Here is a 21313-nt window from a genome sequence, read left to right on the forward strand (position 1 = left end):
TTTCAGGTTGTCAAAGGCAGTTTGACATTGAGCCGTCCACTGAATCTTAGTGCTGGGCAATGTGGCAGAGACCCCTTACCCTTGGTTTTAAGGAGATCAGTAAGTGGCAGTGCCACTTGAACGAAGTTGGGAATGAAACTTTGTTAGAAATTGGCAAACCCGAGGAACTGTTGCACTTGTTTACGGGTGGAAGGAGGAGCCCAATCGATTACGGATTGTATCATAGCAGGATCCATGGTGAGCCCATGGTGTGAAATGATGTAGCCTAGGAATGTCAATTGTTCTCGGTGAAATTCACATTTAGAGACCTTAGCATAGAGTTGATTGTCTCTAAGACGTTGCAACACTTCTTTGACAAGAGCAACATGCTCGTCCATGGAATTGGAGTAAATAAGAATATCATCAAGATAAACCACCACGCCCCGATATAATAAATCATGGAGGACCTTGTTAATGAGTTGCATGAAGACCCCCGAAGCCCCCTTTAATCCAAAAGGCATCACTAAAAACTCATACATTCCAAAGCAGCTGGAAAAGGCTGTGAGGGGTTCATCCCCGTCACAAATTTGGACTCGGTAATAAGCTTCAACCAAGTCCAGTTTGGTGAAAATGCGCCCCTCCTTTAATTGTCCCAAGATATCCACGATTAAAGGGATGGGGTAGGCGCTGGTTTTAGGTGGTGCATCCGGTCGTGGAAGATCCGGATGCTGAGGGCAAGTCGCTGCGAAATGGCCCATAGCCCCGCAAATGAGACAGGCTCCCCTCTGGAATCGAGACTCGCGATCCTGAGGGGGCCGCGTAGGTCTCCGCGGGCAGGGAAGCAAAGTTTTGGGGGGAGGTTTTTGGCTGCTCTTCTCTTTGGTCCTATGCCGGACCAGGGAAACAAATCGTCGGCGGCTCTCCACCTCCTCCGCCAGTAGAATCCAATCCTCCAGGGTATCGGGGTCACCTCGCATGTATGACCAGTTCAGAATGTCCAGATGCAAGGCTTCACGGAAATAGTGGATGAGGGTAGCTTCAGGCCAGTCCACTATTTTACTAGCAAGTCGTTGGAATTCGTCCGCAAATTCCCGGACCGGAGAGGAACCTTGCCTGAGTTGCAAAAGTTCTGCTTTGGCTCGTTCCCCCATGAAGGGATCCTCGAAACGCCTTCGCAAGGCAAACATAAAGTTGTCGAGGGAGCGTATGGAGCGGGCCCGCGTGTCAAACTGGAGAATCAATTAGTCGGCCGCCTTTTCCGTTAGTAGGGAGGCAACGAAACGGACACGGCTGTCCTCGGTAGGGAAGAATTGCCTTTGCTCCCTCATGTAACTGTCCACATGATGTAGGAAGCGGGGCAGAGTCTCAACCGAGCCGTCAAATGAAATTTTTAGCTTGGGCTGCCTCCATGGGACTGGGGGCACAGGTGGATGTCCAGGACGCAGTGCCCCTGGTACTCTGGGTGCACCCGGTAACAACGGCAGGGCAGGGACTCCTGGTACAACAGGCCCACCGCCGGGCGCAACGGGCCCACCGCCAGGAGGAACTACCAGCGCAGCTGGCTGCTGTGGCGGCTGCTGTGGCAGCTGCTGCAGCATAGCTGGAGCCGGGGCAATGGGCACGGTTTGGGCCCATTGTAACTGGTCGTTGTCGCGGAGTACTAGGGCAGTTGATCTTTTAAGCACGCCACCTGTTCCATAAGGTCCCGATTCTGGCTCCGCAACAGAAACACATCGTCGCCGGCACCGCCAGTGCGGCGGGACTGACTGACCCGTAAGTTAGTAGCCCAGAGTGATTTCCCACCGTATAGGTCCTCCTCGTCGGAATCATCCGGTACATCGGATAACGTTTCCGCGAACCTACGGGCGCGTTGGACGCTGCGAGACGGGACGAAAGTCGGGGAGAACGAGGGAAATCCATAGCCCCCGGTGTTTCGAGGGCGTGTGACAAATCGCGCCCGTTCGGCGGCCAAACGTTCCTTCTCCTGTTCAGCCCGAGCCTTGGCTGCGGCATCCGCCGCTGCCCGCCCCTGATCTTCAGCCCTCTTGCGTTCTGCCAAGGCCTGATCGGCCTCAAGCTTAGTGGCGAGGGCTGTGGTAACCAGTGGGAGAGCCTCCAGTTCCAATGTCAAGAGGAGTTCGGAGGGGTCGGTAAGATCCAGCATCGGCTGGATCTGCACCACCAAGGCCGCCGCACCAGCACCGAAGTCAGGGGTCAGATGCTTTGTGATTTCAGCCACAGAAATCGTGGCCGAGGTCTTGCCCTGAAAGAGCGCAGCCACCCGTGTTGCCACCGCTTTTGCCTCCGCTTGGCAAAGCTGGGGATCCGGCGTGGCTGGAGTCGCCATGTCTGGCGATGCAGCAGAATGGGTCAGGACCCCTGCCTGATCCAACTGCATATCACTGGAGGTTAGTCCCGCCAACAAGCTAGTTAACAACTGTAAATCCTCCGCCGCCAATCGAGCATCCTCCACCAACCAGTCCAAGGTGTGGAGGTCTTGGCGGGCACTGGCATCCGCGACTTTGGACGTCCAGGGAACCGTTGCGGCCAGAGAACGCCACTGAGCCCAAACGAGTCTAGTCAGGTGATTGACTTCCGCATCAGTACGATGTATCTCGGCTAAAATGTCCCGTGCTAGGTCTGGGTCATCGTCCGCCGTCCCCAACAGAAGGAACCATGGATGGGAGCCTTCCAGGGCTCCGGGCAGGAACCTACCACCCGGGGAGCGATCCTGCTCCCACCCGGGTCCCGGGCGAACCGCACGGGGCTCCAGCCACGGGTAGGTAACTCGGAGAGCACCGTCCCAGCTCCAATACGAGCGCCAGACGAACCCTCCGGGGCTCTAGCCTGGCAGGTGAAAAGAGAGAAGGGTTCCTGCCTTAATGTAAGCACTTGTTAGTCCTGAAAGTCCAATAGCCACACCAAGAGACAGATAGTCCAGAAGAGTTGGTTTATTGGTACAGGTATGCAGAGCTTAGGAATCAAAAGGCAGGAACGAAAGGGGATGGGGGAGCACTTGGTTATATGGAGAATTACAGACACAGTACAGTCATATCATGATAATACAGGCAGTTGGAGGTACCAGGCTCCCACGGGCTTCAGACCCTGGGAAGGAAGGCAAAGCAAAGCCAGCTGGCAGCTGCACTGATAAACGGCCTTGAAGCCAGAGTCAAAACAAGGAATGCAAAGTCAACCTGACATCAAATACTTATTTCACTCATTATAATGCACATTATTCTCTGACTTTTGTCTTCTGGGTTTCTGGGGTTTTTCCTGTTGTTATTCTGTCTCTCACAGCTACAATAAACCTACCATTAAAATTATGGACTGGTCATTTCTTCGTCAGAGGGCAAACGGGCAAATTCAGCAGGGGATCAAATACTTTTTTCCCTCACTGTATGCTCTCTTTCTCAGAAGTCATCTTAGCAGCTGCTGCCACTTGTGTAACTAACTCATTCTGCTGTCTCATCTAGGCCTTCCTGTACCTAGCAGAAGGATTTTAAAATGCTAGTTTTGTATTAGTTTCTTTCTGACTGCACTAGAGGGCCAATCAGGTTCACAGGAGCGTTCTTCTTCATTTTGCTATAGCACCATGCAGCCACAAACTGTTTCAGCAGTTTCACTAGGCAAAAGTGATGAAGAAGGGAAAAGGCATTGTAGATGAGGCGGCAATGTAAGACACATGACTAGGCAAAATAGTAAAATAATTTTGTTTGTAGCTCTGCCCTATTTTTGTCCCAGTGACTGGAGACCAGCCCATTTTTCAGAAAAGCAAACAGCGGTACCTCTGGGAGACTGAGCGTTTGTGAAAGTGGGTGTCAGAGAGTGAAAGTGACATACTCTTCGATTATGACCATATAACCTTTTACCCTCAGTTTAAAACTCTGTAATATGCTGTGGCAGCCCACACATTTGCTTGAGAGTACATAGCTTGCTTTGTCATCCCAGTCTCATGAGTAAAGGAATTATCTATGAGTGTATGGAGCTTTCCAGTCCAGACAGGTTTCCTTACTCATTTTGAAAGAGAGAGCATGCACTCATACCTTGGTGCTTGCTCCATTGAAGTGAATAGGACAGCCGACATATGTGCTGAAGTAAGTGTCTTGTATTCATCAAAATCTCCCCTTCCTCATTCCTCCACAAACACAAAAGAGGAGGGGCAATATTGACCCTTCCTCAAGTCACACAAGTGCCTTGACACCAGGAATCAACTTTCCCAGTGTTGGAAGACAGTGCTGAGTGGAGCAATGCCTTCCTCTGATTGATCGTTGGATCTGACCCAGTGGAAGTATATTTTTACATTAGGGTGATGGTATTTGTGTATGTGGTGTGTTTTCATCAATGAAGTAGCATTCCTCCCTTGTTTATGCTTGATCCTTGTTTTTCATAGCATCCTTTATCTGTTTAAGGCTCCTGAAAATAGATACGTTCTCAGTTGTGATGTGAAAAACCTAATCAATAGTTGTATTTCCATTGGGCAGTTGAAGCAAGCACTATAATAAATTCAGTGTAATTTGTCATGATGTTGTAAATTTCTAAGACCAAATAAGTTACTAATGAGTTCTTATAAAAGGATTTAGTGTTGCTGTTTCCTTCTTTTGTAAGTTGTAAATTTAACATATTATGATGCCAAAATAATGCAATTGTTTCCCCTCCCCCCAATCACTGTGCAGGATGAATCTCTTCAGCGCTTGCAAAAGGAATCTGAAATCTTGCAGAGAACATATGCACATTACTTTGATCTTACAATTATCAACAATGAAATTGATGAAACAATCAGGCATCTGGAGGAAGCCATTGAGCTTGTCTGTACAGCGTCGCAGTGGGTTCCCGTCTCCTGGGTGTACTAGTCTTATCACTAGAAGAATTTCGTCATTACTGGGAACCGCCTCATACATGGAACAACCTCTTTGTTGCTGACCTCATGTCAGCAGGTCTTGGGCCCCTAGAGACTACCTAGATGTAGTGTGACCTAAATTTATAATTATCGTCATGTCCTTATAGATAGGAGGAGAAAACGCTAATTTAAAGAGACAGTATCTTTTTTAATCAGTTCTCCTAAACTTTATTAAAATGTATCTTTAAATATATGTATTATTCAATCCTTTGGAATGTTATATTTTTGGAAATCATAGCTTTTAATTTCAAAGGCCCCTAAAACTGCACAAAATAGATGCTGCTTTCTATAATCTATTTTAATAATAATATGATCTGTTACTTGGGGTGGAACACTACGTTCTTTTTAGAGTCTGATTTTGTGAATTGGAATACCTTGCTTCCTTTATTTATTTGAAATTATTAGCCCAGTTATGGATGAGAAAAATTATTAAATTCTAATGGCCTTTCTTCGCTTTTTAATTTAATTTTATTTTTAGAATAGCATTTGAAGTACTTTCATGTAATATCCAAATAATGTGATACTGTCTCTTTGAAGAACTCTGTAAAACGTATAGAGATTTGAAGTTGGGTCTTGACTCTTAATGCATGTGGGCAGTCACAAGCGTTCATGCTGTTGGTGTATCTGTGTTGAAAAAAAAACTGTAATCTACAGCAAAGTACATTCCGTTCATGGGGGGAAAGTACCTAAGGGAATAAAATTCAATATTATGACTAAGTTGTAAAACCTATGCACATCCCTTGCATTTTGGGCAACTTTATAAACAAAAATCCTAATTTTTATTAATAATCATGTAGTGAAATGTGTTTGTAATTTTGTCTCAATTTAATTTGTTGTAAAGGTGGGAGGGGGAAAATTACTGGTTTTGCCATTTCAGATCTGTGTTGTCTGAGAGTATTAACGTTTTAATTACGTTTAAGCAAAGAAATGCTGATTTTTAATATGTATGTAATTGTTTTGAAAATGCACACATTTTAAAAGAAAATACTGTGCTATGAAGAAACCAGTTTAGACACTGCGATAAACTAACAATTCCAAAAGACTCATCTGCAGCAGCCCTGTAAATTTCTTTAAACGGTAAATGACTCTACAGTCTGACCAATTTTTTATTTTAAATATACTTCCTTTTATGTGTTCAAAAATTAAATGCCTTGGGTCATTCATTTCATCACAGGATTCTTCAGGTACTTCAGAAGTCAATTAAATCCTTTGTAGATGTTTAGGAAAAGTTCTCACCAACTTTGTGGGCATTGGAGTTTTTGATTGCAAGTCTTCAAGAATTGTGGCTCACTTAGCAAACAAGGGCTGCTTCATACATTAATATTTTTAGCATGTGACCATATTGTACATGCTAAAGGACAATATTTTCCCCAAAACACATGTAATAAATGTGTAGTACAGGTACAAGTCATAGGAAGTCCTGATTGGCCATTCCTCCCTGCATTATATATTCTGGTAGGAAAATATGTTCTTAACCAAATGTGCAAAGTTGCCCTACTTTCTTGTATCGAGACTTACTAAGCAAGTTTAACCATGTATTCATCTCAGGGTTATTGATACTTTTTCATTTTTCTTACCAGTCCCTAAACAAGGGTATCCTTTATTCCCTCTCCTGGTAGAGGGAAATTGAGCATTATCCATCCCGATTTGTGATGTCTTTGTGAACCTTACCCACCTTTTATCACCAGTATTGATGTACCTTGGACTGATTGTTTTACATTTTTATAATTTAATGTGGATTTTTTGCTTTTATTAAATGCCAGTATGCTTTTGAAAAACGTTATCCTCAACGTTAAAATGCAAAATTGTGATTTACATGTAGATGATTTCAGTTCCTTCAGAACTTAAGGTATGCTACCATTTTAAGAGAGACTAAAAATTTGAAAAGAGCATTAGTATTGGTCATCCATTTTGATTCTGCTCATTTTCCTTTGGAAACTTATAAAACTGCAACTAGTTGCCATCAGTTCCCTGAGTTTATTGTGGCTGTAGTTACAGTGCATCAGTCACACTAAGAGTCATGGAATACTAAAGAGGCAGGCTCCTTCAGACACTTGGTCGTGGGGTGGAGCCAACCATCCTCCAAGGAGCCTTCCTCTAACAGAAGGCTTCATACTTTGCTCAGTGGAATGGGAGGCTAGGGGACAGGACCGGTCCAGGTATCAATACATATAATTCTACCTTACAAGAAGGCCCTTGACTACTGAAAGATCACCTGCCTTTCTCTGTGTGTACTCCGTGTAATTTCCATCCGTGTAATTTCCAAGCAGCTTTTGAACAGATGTGTGCATTATATACTTTTTGCAAGCACAAAATATTTTAAGAACACATATCAGAGATCCTTTCTTTAATATTATTTTATTGGTGTGTGTCATAAAATTACATGGGATTGTTATAACCATGACATCATGCTTTGAAATATTGTACTAACAGTGCTTGCTGGAACAGAGGCCAGATGTTTCTTTACTCCCTAAATGTTTAAGGAATTGAAAATTGTACTTTTATTTACTTCATTTATACTCCACCTTTCTCCCCAATGGGGACCCAAAGCAGCTTACATAATTCTCCTCTCCTACATTTTATCCTCACCACAACCCTGTGAAGTAGGTTAGTCTGAGAGAGTATGACTAGCTCAAGGTCACCCAGTGAACTTCCAATGCACAAGTGGGAACTCAAGCAGGGGTCTCCCAGATACTAGTCCAACACTCTTAACCACAACACCACACTGACTCTTCTAATTGAGTTTTGTGGGTGTGGAATCAGTGAGCTGATTCAAGAAGGTTGTAATCTCCTTTTGCAGTTTAGCAGTATGTCTCCCTCCCCCTCCCCCCGTTCCTACACTATATTGAACTTTTTATTTGGTCGTTTTGGAAAAAGTTAAATATTCAGGATGTAACTACACTGATGCTAAACAGCTTGTATCAATAGGATATTTACCGGCAGCACTGCATAAAGTAATGATGCAGGTTCACCTTCTGTGACCATGGCAAAACTCTGCTGCATTTTAATAGAGCTGGATTGTGATACTGTGCTTTTGCATTTATTAGTATGCGCCGTCCTAAGTATTTAAACATGTAGGGGGGAAATGTATGCAGAATTAAGCACTTTGAACTCCCATTGATTTTAGCAGCAGGACGATCGCCCATAAAGTTTATATGCAGCAACCCCAACGCTCTTTTTCTGGAAAGCGGTTGTCGTGTTTCCTGAGCGGTGAGAAGTTCTAAGAGCAGCACTTACTGGGGTTGATTCTGTTTGGAGAAGTTCTGGAGACTGATGACATCTTGAAATATTTGCTTTATTGACAAAATATACATGTTGACAGATATACACAGAGGCACTTCTATGGAGCAGCAGCTCTGCTACACCAGTATCAGATCCCCAAGAGAGACACCCCTGCCCGCCCCCCATGCTCCAGCCAACTCTTCAGCAGTGACTCCCTGTTTCTCTTATGCACCTTCCAGACTCAAAACTCCATTTTTCATATCAACATCGCCTGCCTGCCCCCCCCACTAGGCAGGAATTTTACCTCTTCAAAGGTTTGATGAGCGCTTGAACAAAACCATTTCCCAACACTCAAGGCCCATTGAGGATATCTACTTTTTAAGACAAGTTACTATTCCTTTTGTCACATAGGGTAGACTTGAGGTCACAGTGGTCAAAGGTGAAGCTGTCAACATTTTTTATTGCATCCTTTTCTTCCTTCAAGAAGCTTAGATAGTATTGTGTACTGGTTATAGTAGTGGTTCCCAACCTGGGGGTTGGGGACCACCCCGGGGGACACACAGTTATTGCACGAGGTATACAAGTCTATATGCACATTTTTGATCTTTTTGTCATTATGTATTTTCTCAATGAATGGTTACTAATAGAACAACTACTATCATGTGCACGAGGGGGGGTGCAAAAATGGTTGATGTTAAAAGGGGTCCTCTTACTCAAAAGGGTGGGAACCACTGGGTTAGAGTTTTTTATTTGGACGATTTAGATTGAGGTTTCAACTGTCCACTCAAAGCATAGTGAGTCATACAGCCCATTCCTGACTTTCAATGACGAAAGTCTTCAGAAGGCCAGGAAGGGGCTGCACTGGCATTGGGTCCCGTCCCCCCCTGCGCCAGTACCCGGGCTACTTACGCTGCCGTGAGTGGCTCCAATGCCGGCAGGGAGGCCTGGACGCTGGTCTCCCAGCACGTCCCACCAGCGTAAAGGCCTGTGCCAGCGTTCTGGGGGGTGTGCTAGCATCCCGGGGGCGTGCCAGGCAGCTCCCTGTTCCCTTTCGGCCCCGGACGCCAGCACCAAGAATGGCGGTGCTGAGACAGCTATTTTGCAGGTGCAGCCTTGCTGTTCTCTATGGGGCATTTTGCCCCATTTAAACTTTTAAAAGCTGGTGAAAGGCTTAAGGCTTTTGGTGGCAGGGAAATGGGTTAGGAGGTGTCACGGTGGTGCCTCGTCCACACCGTCCCCAGCCGCCGACAGCTCAGGAATGGGCTGATAGAGTAGCTTTGGGTGGACAATTCAGATTAAGAAAATGCAAGGAAAGGGTTTGTGGGAGGGGCTGCTTTTTGTTTTTGTTTGTTTTTTTAAAATCTGCACCCTTTTGGCCTCAGCCTAAATTTCCTTTCTGTCAACAACTCCTTTTAACTTTTTTGAAACTTTTTTTTACTGTTTTAAAACAGTGCATTAACCACTAAACTACAAGGCTTTGCAAAGAATGATCAGTCCTTTTGATGATAATTCAGTACAGGCACGAGTCTTCTGACTGAAAAGTGGTCAGACGTTTTATTGCAGGACTTGGTGGAAACCTTGTATTCCAGCCAATGATCACTCAGTGTTGTCTTTTAAGAACTTTATTTAAAATCACTTTAGTTATCTTTATGTTAAATAAACCAGAATCACAGTTATGCAGAAAACATTAGTATATGTAAATGAGGTTATAAACAAAAAGCATACATGTCTTCCCTTCTCTTACTTAGCCGGCACTTAAAGATAAAATGTGATTTCTCACATTCTTACCAAGCCTTTTCAGAAAAGATAGTCTCATCACAACTCAGATTTGAGAGATTCCAGAGTTTTAAGGTGTGGCGATACTATATAGACATAATTACAGAGCCTTACATGACTTTAGTAAACCATCTAATTTGTTTTCTCTAAAGTCATCATGTTAAACACTTCTGAGCATCCTGAAGAATTGTTGCTAACTCTGTTCCATTGGTTCGAGGATTTATTCTGGGCATAATGCATTGATTAATAAGTTAGTGTTCTCAAGACTGAAAACTGCAAGGTAGCTGGAGCAGTGGAAAAATGCATGTTTGGAGATGTACACAAAAGCCTAAACACAAATGCTTGGCCCTACTGTGTCAAAACATCCTAAACAGTGGTTCAAAGTTAAAACCTGTTCTGCCATCTTGTTGAGTTTGGTCTTTAGTTATTGGCATTCCTAGTACTATCTAAGGATTTGTTATTTTACAAAATTCCTGATACCGTTACATACTGAAAAATCACCTGACATATTGTGTCTAGATAGTTTAAATATCTAAAGATTGCTTTTTACTGTTTAAGGCCGCTTCCTCGCAGCATTCTGTTTTGCATTAACTGCTGCAAATGCAGAGGGATGTGTGGTGGCAACGCGGGTGTTGTGTGTTCCCTTTCCTCTCTCGGCCGCCACTGGAGGGCTGTTGGAGGACTTCTAACTTCTTTTTAAAAACTAGTAATTGCTATAGTAATTTAAAAAAAAAAAAGCATTCCTGGGGCATGGCAGGGGAAATGGCATCCATGAGGGGCAGGACCATTACAGGGCACAAAAATTACAGGACCATTACAGGGCACCTTTTCATCCAGATGCACCTGGTCTGTCCTTTTTTTTTTTTTTAGTGGAGCAAAGCGTGACTGGCCAAGGGCCTATGGAGGACAGGGACAGGACGATCGAGCACAATGTTCTATTCCAAAAAAGCCCTGTAGTTTAGAAGCCAAAGTAGAGAAAACCTGCATGGGGAAGCATCTTCTAAAGGTGTTTCTTTTTGAGGAACACTGTGTGTGTGTGTTAAGTGCCGTCAAGTCGCTTCCGACTCATGGCGACCCTATGAATGAAAGTCCTCCAAAATGTCCTATCTTTGACAGCCTTGCTCAGATCTTGCAAATTGAAGGCTGTGGCTTCCTTTATTGAGTCAATCCATCTCTTGTTGGGTCTTCCTCTTTTCCTGCTGCCCTCAACTTTTCCTATCATGACAGTCTTTTCCAGTGACTCTTGTCGTCTCATGACGTGACCAAAATATGACAGCCTCAGTTTAGTCATTTTAGCTTCTAGGGTCAGTTCAGGCTTGATTTGATCTATAACCCACTGATTTGTTTTTTTGGCAGTCCACGGAATCCGTAACACTCTCCTCCAACACCACATTTCAAAGGAATCTATTTTCTTCCTATCAGCTTTCTTCACTGTCCAGCTTTCACACCCATACATAGTAATAGGGAATATGATGGCATGAATTAATCTAGTCTTGGTGGCCAGAGTCACATCCTTACACTTCAAAATCTTTTCTAGCTCCTTCATGGCTGCCCTTCCCAGTCTCAATCTCCTTCTAATTTCTTGGCTGCAGTCTCCCTTTTGGTTGATGGTGGAGCCAAGGAATAGAAAGTCTTGAACAATTTTTCAACCTTAAAGTTGTGTAATTCTCCTGTAGTCATTACTTTTGTTTTCTTGATGTTCAGCTGTAGTCCTGCTTTGGCACTTTCTCTTTTAACTTTCAGCAGTAGTTGTTTCAAATCTTCACTATTTTCTGCCAATAATGTAGTGTCATCAGCATATCTCAAATTATTAATGTTCCTCCCTCCAATTTTCACTCCACCTTCATCTAAATCTAATCCAGCTTTCCTAATTATATGTTCTGCATATAGATTGAAGAGACAGGGAGATAAAATACATCCTTGTCTGACACCTTTGCCAATTGGAAACCATTCCGTTTCTCCATATTCTGTTCTAACTGAGGCCTCTTGTCCAGAGTACAGGTTGCACATCAAAATGCCAATAACTAAAATGCAAATCTGTTCCTTACATGGTCTTTAAACTCTTCAGGAATATTGCTTAGATTCTATTTTGGTGCTGTGAATGTTTTGGTGTTTTTCTTAAGCTTTATCTTGATTTTCGATATTACCAATTCATGATCTGTACCGCAGTCGGCTCCTGGTCTTGTTTTGGCCGAGAGAATAGAGCTTCTCCATCTTCTGCTTCCAATTATATAATCTATTTGATTTCTATACTGGCCGTCTGGTGATGTCCATGTATACAATCGTCTATTTGGTTGCCTGAAACATGTGTTTGCAATGAACAGATTGTTGTCCTCACAGAATTCTACGAGGCGTTCTCCTGCTTCATTCTGTGCTCCTAGCCCAAATCTGCCAACAACATTTGATTCTGCTTTGTTTCCTACTTTTGCGTTCCAATCACCTATGATTATCAGCATATCTTGTTTAGGTGTGTGATCAATTTCTTCCTGAACACTGGCATAAAAACTTTCAATTTCTTCCTCATCAGCATCTGTAGTTGGGGCATAAACTTGAAGGATGCTTATGTTGATAGGCTTTCATTGAAGTCTGATTGATATTATTCGGTCAGACTTTGCATTATAGCTCCTGACTGCCTTTGCTACATCTTGCCTCACTATTAAAGCAACTCCGTTTCTTCTCTTTTTGTCATTCCCCGAATAAAACACTTTGTAATTTTCTGATTGAAAATGTCCTAATCCAGTCCACTTTAATTCACTTACTCCCAGGACTGAAATGTCCATGCTTTCCATTTCTTGTTTAACAATTTCAAGCTTACCCTGATTCATGCTTCTCACATTCCATGTTCCTATTATATGCGTCGAACAGCTTCGGACTTTCCTTTTGCATCTGTTCATGTCAACCACTGAACGTCCTTTCAGCTTTAGTCCAATTGCATCATTAAGAACAGCGCTACTCGTACTTGTCCTCTGCTCTACCCCAGTAGCAGATTGAGTGCCATCCGACCTGGGGGTCCCATCTTCCAGCACTATATCTTTTTTCATTTTGGATTGTCTCATCATAGGGTTTTCAAGGTAAAGGTTGGTCAAAAGTGGTTTACCAGTGCCTTCTTCTGCGCAGTACTAACCAGAGTTAGCCGTAGTGGCACTGCCGTTGTCTACTAAAGATCTTCCGCCAGTGTCACCTTCTACTACTGCTGCTGCCCAGTAGCTAACCTTCAGGGATTCCTCTACCCCCATCCCAATTGGAACTGCCTGTTCTCTTCCATTGATCCCTTAAGGGGGTGGATGCATCTTCGTCTGGTGTCTTAGCTGTGACCATTCCGTCTTGAGTGACTCTGCTAGGAGTTTAGTCTCTTGTTAGAGTCTAGACCCCTTACGGTATTGCTCTCAGCTTCCCTGACACTCACAAACCCCCTCACCACGTTAAGGTGTGCATCCAGAAGGGGGTTGAGGAACGCTGAAAGACAACAATTCTGGGCCACACGGAAGTTTAATCTACCAGCAGCGGATGTCATTAAAGGGCTCCTGTGTGGGGCCTCTTCACGAAAGCATCATCAGTGTAAGACGTTAAAGGGTGCCTTAAAGGGTCGAGTTCTCTGAGGGCAGGAGGGCGCCGGCAACGCAGCTCCCCGCCTCGGGAAGGCTCGCTTCCCGCTCGAAGGCCGCCACTGGGACTGCTGCGAAGGGGACGATGAGGGACCGGGGGGTGGAGCGGGCGGGGGGGTGGAGCCCCGTGGGTCTGTTTGCCTGATGCGGAAACAGCTGGGGCGGGGCGGGATGGTGACGTCATGATCCCGGAAAACAAGCCATGCAATGGGGAGGGACTTTGACGCTCCGCATTCTGGCCCTGACTTCTTCATGGGGGGGATTCTCCTGAATCCCCCCCCATGCACAGGGATTGGAAACCTGGTAGTAGCAAACTGTGGGGAGGTGCTAAAAGGAATGACAGGCCAGCCCATTGAAGACAGTGGGAGCCTGAAGTGTCCATTGACTTGCATGGTCTCCATTGAAATACATTACAGCGCAAAAAGAGTTGCAAAGAAAATGTGGAATGGATTGCCCAGTAAGGCCTCTAAGCCCAGATACGCTACTCTGGGACTGGAATGGCAGCCCCCCCCCAGTTGATTGACAGTCCCTGGGACTCACACAAGTGTTCTGGGGCTGGATTGACAGCCCCTGTGATGAGCAGTTCTATTCTGGGATTAGATTGACAGCCCCCAGACTGGAACGATGTCCCCTGGGACTCGCACAAGTGTTCTGGGGCTGGAATGACACTTGTCTTTACAGTGCCAGTGGACTTCTGTTTTGTTCAGCTGCATGATATAACAGACGCCTCCTTGTTGACCCCAGGGTCTCTGGCTGCCAGGGCCCCTCAGTGGGGTCAGGTGGGAGCGAGAGAGCCCCTGGCTGATGGCAATGTTGTGGACCATAGCACACACACCAAAGTGCTGGGCCCTTGTGGTGGAGGCAGCGGAATCGCCTCTTCAGCTGCCCAAAGGCCCGCCCAATAAACACGCATGTCTTGCAATTCACTTGGTTGTAGAGGGCTCAGTCAGCTGGCGCGTCCACCGGGTAGGGCGTCAAGAGGTGGGGCCTCAGTGGTTACCCATGGTTACCTGCAAGAGGAGAAGGAGAAGGAGAGATGGCCGGGCCCTGGCTCCATTGTCTGGGCCTGCATTCCAGGGCGCCACATCTCAATAGGCGAGCCTGGCCACAGCAGAGTGCCCGGAGCCAGCGTCCATGGCAACCAGGCGGGAGCCCCCAGGAGGCCCCTTCTAGACCCGCCTGTGCCTCATCTTATCTGGGGCAAGGGGGACCAGATTTGTCATCCATCAGTCTCTCCCCCCCTTCCGCCCCCCACTCATCAAGCCAGCCAGCCTTTGCCCTCCAGCCAGTTCTCCAGGAGGATGTGCAGGCTAGAGGCGTCAAAGATTTGGGTGTCATGGACTCTGCCCAGGAACTTGGCCACCAGGTCGGTGAAGAGCCCTCAGTGGTTACAGGTGGCTTGGATGTTGATGCTGTAGAAGCTATGGTGGTTTCAGCAGAGGTTGGGGTCTTTGTGGGGGGCCAGGAGGATGACATGGGTGCAGTCAATGATGCCAATGACGTTGGGGAAGCTGGCAAAGGTCTGGAAGCCTGCCCGAATGGAGAGCCGGAGGGTGCTGATGCACTCCTTTTACCTGTGGGCCCGGCGCCAGTGACGCTGCCAGAGAGCCACCCACAAGTATACAGCTGCCAGGAGGTGGACCACTCTCAGGCGGGCCAGGGTTGGGGCAGGAAAGATGAGACACAGGTGGGTCTGGAAGGGGGCTCCTGGTGGCTCCTGCCTGGCCACCATGGACGCTGGCTCCGGGCACTCTGTTATGGCCAGGCTCGCCTGTCGAGACATGGTGCCCTGGAATGCAGGCCCACACAATGGAGTTGGGGCCCAGACATCTCCCCCGCGCTCCACAGCTGCAAGGCGCCAAGGTCACCAAGGCTGTCAAGCAGCTCTTATCTCCCGCGCTCTCAGGCCAGTCCCCCTCCCCGTTCCCAAGGCATCCATGGAAGATGGCGGAGGCCAGTGAGGCTGGAAGCACCCCCTCCTGACAGCCCAACAGGACAGAAGCCGAGAAGGTGCTCGTGTTTGGGATCGTGGTGGAAAATGTCTCGCTAGTCTCTTGCCATGAAAGCCCCCCAAAAGGGGTTGCCATAAGTCGGCTGCAACTTGAAGGCACTTTACACACACACCATCCCCCCAGTCAGGCGCGAAGTGACACAGGCGCAACCGCGTGAGTTCTGGGACGAGGCAGCCAAGAAGGTCTCCACCCTGGGCCAGGCAACCAGGATGGGTCTCTCATTCTGAAGTGGTGGAACGACTCATTTGGCAGAGCCAAGAAACAAGTGCGGCATGTGGTGGCACAGGGGCACTCCTTCGAGCACTCCCTGGCCACGGCTGGAGGGCCCTGGGAGCGTCTTGCGCCCTCTTATCCTGGCTGTGGCGGTGGAGGCGAGAGGTGTCGTGGTTCTGCAAGGTGAGTGTGTGTGGGGGGTCCATGGCCACCTCCGCCTCCCTCCCCTGCCTCCCTCTCAATGTCTCCCCTCTGTCTTGCAGCACGTGACTTTCAGGATGATGTCATGGCCACCCCTCTGTCGCCTGGAAGCCTGACCAGCACTGACTCCCAGGTGTCAAACTCTATGACTTCGTTGCTTCTGAGGAAATATAAACTTCACTCCAGACGTTTGCAGAGAGTTTCAAAAGCTTTATTCCGAAAGTAACTAGTACAGTAGTCTAAAACGACTTAAGGTTAGAATGAGACAATACATTTAGAGGTCAGTTTTATAGGATGCTGTCAGGCCTGCTCGCTGTGTCTGAAATAGTTTCGTTTTCTCACAGACTCCTGTTCAAGGACTGTTTCTCTAAACGCTCGCATTCCTGTTCCCTTTGAAGCTAGCGGGTGCCCGTGGGAGCCTTGGTGTTTCTAGACTGTTTGGGGTTATCTCATGAGACTGTATTGCTGCTGCTTTTCTGGTGTTCTCATATAATCAAGTGCTTGCCATTTCCCCCTTCCCCCCCATTCCTGCCTTTTGATTTCTAAGCTCTGCTTTCCTATGTTACCAGTAAACCTACTCTTTTGGACTACTAAGTCTCCTGGTGTGGTTTTTGGATTTCTATGGACCAAGTGCTTACATTAAGGCAGGAATCACACCTCTTTCACCTGTCAGGCTAGAGCCCCGGAGGGTTCGCCTGCCGCTCGGATTGGAGCTAGGACGGTGCTCTCCGAGTTATCTACCCGTGGCTGGAGCCCCATGCGGTTCGCCCGGGTGGTGGGTTCCTGCCCGGAGCCCTGGAAGGCTTCCATCCTTGGTTCCTTCCCTTGGGGACAGCGGACGACGACCCCGATTTAGCACGGGACGTTTTAGCTGAGATACATCATACTGATGCAGAAGTCAACCACCTAACTGGACTTGTTTGAGCTCAGTGGCGTTCTCTGGCCGCGATGGTTCCCTGGACATCCGAGGTCACGGACGCCAGTGCTCACCAAGACCTCCACACCCTGGACTGGTTGGTGGAGGATACTCGCTTGGCAGCGGAGGATTTGCAATTGCTAACTAGCCTGTTGGCAGGACTAACCCCCAGTGACACACAGTTGGATCAGGCAGGGGTCCCAACCCGCCCTGCTGAACCACCAAATATGGTGACTCCAGCCATGCCGGACCCCCAACTTTGCCAAACGGAGGCAAAAGTGGTAGCAACACGGGTGGCTGCGCTTTTGCAGGGCAAGACCTCGGCAACGATTTCGGTGGCTGAAATCACAAAGCTTCTGACCCCTGACTTCGGTGCTGGTGCGGCGGCCTTGGCGGTGCAGATCCAACCGCTGTTGGATCTTACCGACCCCTCTGAACTCCTCTTGGCTTTAGAACTGGAGGCTCTCCCACTGGTTACCACAGCCCTCGCCGCTAAGTTGATGGCCGACCAGGCCTTAGCTGAACGCAAGAAGGCTGAGCATCAGGCGCAGGCAGCGGCAGATGCCGCGGGCAGGGCTCGGGCTGAACAGGAGGAGAAGGAACGCTTGGCTGCCGAACAGGTGGGATCCGGCACGCGCCCCCGACAACCCGGGGGTCTTGATTTTCCCTCGTTCTCCCCGACTTTCGTCCCGTTGCACAGCGTCCAAAGTGCCCACAGGTTTGCGGGGACTTTGCCCGATCTGCTGGATTATTCCGACGAGGAGGACCTATACGGTGGGGAATCACTCTGGGCTACTAATTTACGGGTCAGCCAATCCCGCCGCGCTGGCGGTACCGGCGACGATGTGTTTTTGTTGCGGACCCAAAATCTGGACCTTGTGGAACAGGTGGCGTGCTTACAAGACAACTGGCTCTGCTACTCCGGGACAACGACCAGTTACAACGGGCCCAAACTGCGCCAGTTGCCAAACCGCTCCCGTGACGCCACAGCAGCCACCGCAGAAACCACCACAGCAACCGCCACAGCAACCGGCTGCGCCGGTGGTTCCTCCTGGTGGAGGACCCGCTGCTCCTGGCGGAGGACCCACTGCTCCTGGCGGGAGACCCGCCGCTCCTGGCAGAGGCCCCATGGCGCCCGGGGGGTTCCCATTGTGCCTATCGTACATGCTTTACCGTTGCTACCGGGTGCACCGGGGTTGCCGGGGGCACCAATTCCTGGACAACCACCTGCACCCCCAATGCCATGGAGACAACCCAAGTTGAAGATTACCTATGACGGTTCAGTTGAAACTCTGCCCCATTTTTTACATCATGTGGATAGTTATATGAGGGAGCAAAGACAATTCTTCCCTACCGAAGATAGCCGCATCCGTTTCGTTGCCTCCCTGTTAACGGAGAAAGCGGCCGACTGGATGATTCTCCAGTTCGATACGAGGTCCCACTCCATTCGCTCCTTCAACAATTTTATGTTTGCCTTAAGGAGGCACTTTGAGGACCCTTTCATGGGAGAGAGAGCCAAAGCGGAACTTTTGCAACTCAGGCAAGGCTCCTCTCCGGTTCGGGAATTCGCAGATGAATTCCAGCGACTCACGAGTATAGTAGTGGACTGGCCTGAAGCTACCCTTATCCACTACTTCCGAGAAGCTTTGCACCCGGACATTTTGAACTGGTCTTTTATGCGAGGTGACCCAGATACCCTTGAGAATTGGATTTTACTGGCCGAGGAAGTAGAAAGCCGCCGGCAATTCGTTTCCCTAGTCTGGAATCGGGCCAAAGAGAGGGGTGGTCAAAAACCTCCCCCCAAACCTTCGAATCCCAACCCGCGGACACCAACCCGGCTCCCTCTGGATCACGAGTCCCGTTTCCAGAGAGGAGACTATCTCGTTTGCGGTGTTATGGGCCACTTTGCAGCAGCTTATCCTCAACCTCCAGAACCCACTCGACCGGACACACCGCCTTGAGCTTGGGGACGACCTCAACGCAGAGGCACCACGGCCACCCACAGTGCAGCACCGGGATGACCCACACCCTTTGCACTTCATGTTGGAGAACCGTCTAGTCTCCCTGCACCCATCGACCCCATAGGGTCCCAGATTACAAGTGCCCCATTGGGGGACAGCTCTCCTTCTTCAGACGAAGACCATCATTGGAATTCCCCAGCTCTCAATCTGGAATCTCCTCTTGACCTGTCAAAAAACGGACACGGTCTGTGGTGGGTGGAGCGTCCCCACAGACCCCTGCAGAAACCCCTGCAAAATCCAAGGCTCATGGTGAGTGAAGTCGAAAATACTGTGTATGTGGACGTAGTGTTACAACACTATAAAAAGGGCCCCCAGTTACGTGTCAAAGCACTCATAGATTCCGGCTGCGGGCGCTCTTTAATCAATGAGGCCACGTTTGCAGCTCTACAAGTCATGTCCGAAAATCTACCGGCTCCCGTCCAATTTGCCCAAATGGACGGTAGCCAATTTAAAGGGGGGCCGGTCGACCGTCACACACGGGGAGTAGCGATGGGCATCGGTTCCCATTGGGAGCAGATAGACTTTACCATAGCTCCAGTCCGATACGAGGTCATTTTGGGAATCAACTGGCTCAAAGGGCACAGTCCCTCCTGTGAGAGTTCCCCACCTCTCTGTGCAAATCCCATAAAGCCACTTGCTCAGACAGTCGTGCAGAAACAAGGATCTTTATTGAGAGCTTCAGAAGATGTAAGCCATACACTGGTAAAGTTGCAAGTGACTATGATTTCACAAAGACAGAATTATAACCCCTACAGGGTAACAGATGTCAAACGTATATTATGGGAAGCATAACTGTGCATGGTACAAACATCAAAGAGCCAGGGAGCTTGTTAGTACTATCTATTGCCTCCAAGGTCAGAGCCGGAGGAAGGGAGTCAGTAAGAGTTTGGGAGGGACGTGGGAAGGAGGGAGAGACATTCCAACCTGGGCCTTGTCAGACGCCACGCCTGAACCAAGGAAAGGCCAGAGGCCTGGACTGCTTTTACGAGTCCAGGGAGAGGGGGGGGGAACCAGACAAATGCAAAGGCCTCACTCAAGGCAAAGACACACAGACCCTCACATTCTGCCCCCCTTAAGGCCCCCCTCCCCCAAGTCTGGGTGGATGAGGCCTGTCAGGATAGGCAGAGTGAAACTCTCGAACCAGGAGGGGAGCCGCCACATGGGGAGCAGCTACCCACTCATCCTGGGCGGCGCCCAGGTGCTTCCAGTGGATCAAATAGAACAGTTTCCCTTTTTTCAGCTTAGAGTCCAACACTTTAGAAACCTCAAGATGCGATTCCCCTCCCACAACTGTAGGAACTTCAGACTTAGGGAGGGAGTGGAACTGAGGGGCAGCGACGTACGGTTTAAGTAGACTGATATGGAACACCGGATGCACCCCCCGAAGAGACTTGGGAAGTTCCAACTCCACCGTGACGTCATTGATCACCCGGGTGATGGAGAAGGGACCTACATACCTGTCACTAAGCTTTTTGCAAGGCCGAAGTGACCGTAGGTTCTTGGTGGAGAGGTAAACCTGCTCTCCCACCTTGAGTTCCCACCCTGGGGACCGATGCTTATCGGCCTGGTCTTTGTATTTGCGCTTGGCCCTTTCCAGGTTTTTTCGCACCACTTGTACCCAATCCTGGACCTCCTGCACCCCCTCGAGTTCAGGAGTGATGTTGGGGGAACCAAAGGGCCCAAAGTCCTTTCCATAAACCACTCGAAACGGACTGAAACCTGTGGAGGAATGGGGGGCATTATTATAGGCATATTCAGCAAAAGGCAACAGGTCTACCCAATCATCCTGGTGATAATTGACATAACACCTGAGATAACATTCAACTACAGCATTGACACGTTCGGTCTGGCCATCAGTCTGGGGGTGATAGGCTGAAGAAAGTCCTTGCTCTTCCACCCCCATGACTTTCAGGAAGGCTCTCCAGAATTTGGCAACGAACTGGGCCCCTCTGTCGGAGAGGACCTTTCTCGGGACCGAATGATGCTTCACCACGTGACTAATAAACAGTTTAGCCAACTTCTGGGCCGATGGTAATCCCGCACAAGGAACAAAGTGAACCTGTTTAGAAAATAAGTCTGTTATCACCCACAGTACCGTTTTTCCCCGACTTGGGGGTAAATCAGTGATAAAATCCATGGCGATCACTTCCCAGGGCATGGTCGGGGTCTCTAGAGGCTTTAATAGTCCGGGGAGTTTTCCCATCCGTTTTTTGGCCGTGGAGCAGATGGGGCAGCTGCGCACATACAATTCCACATCGGCCCTCATGCCTGGCCACCAAAATTGACGTCGCAATAGATGCAAAGTCTTGACAAACCCAAAATGCCCCGCAAGCTTGGCCCCGTGAACCAGTCCCAACACCTCTTTTCGGAGCGCCTCGGGGACGTAAGGCTTACCCCCCTGCAGCCACAAGGAGCCCTGTCGGTCGAGATTTGTGGGGAGGACCTGCAAATCCGCCTCCCTCTGAGAAGCG

The 21313-nt window shown here is 48.3% G+C and overlaps 2 protein-coding genes across 21 annotated transcripts in view; both read left to right on the forward strand.

Annotated features, from left to right (window-relative positions):
* CASK (calcium/calmodulin dependent serine protein kinase) overlaps positions 1-6023 on the forward strand; it is a 327562-nt gene extending 321539 nt beyond the window's left edge. For all 20 annotated transcript variants that reach the window (XM_056858036.1, XM_056858039.1, XM_056858041.1 and 17 more), the window contains one exon: positions 4653-6023. In XM_056858036.1, the coding sequence (XP_056714014.1) occupies positions 4653-4829 (177 nt within the window). In that variant the 3' untranslated portion in view covers positions 4830-6023. The remainder of the gene's footprint in view (positions 1-4652) is intronic.
* Positions 1-21313, forward strand: part of RPL8 (ribosomal protein L8) — a 200639-nt gene that overhangs the window by 30818 nt on the left and 148508 nt on the right. The gene's annotated exons all lie outside the window — the stretch shown is intronic.

This window comes from Euleptes europaea, chromosome 12 (genome assembly GCF_029931775.1).
Source record: "Euleptes europaea isolate rEulEur1 chromosome 12, rEulEur1.hap1, whole genome shotgun sequence".
NCBI classification, from domain to species: domain Eukaryota; kingdom Metazoa; phylum Chordata; class Lepidosauria; order Squamata; family Sphaerodactylidae; genus Euleptes; species Euleptes europaea.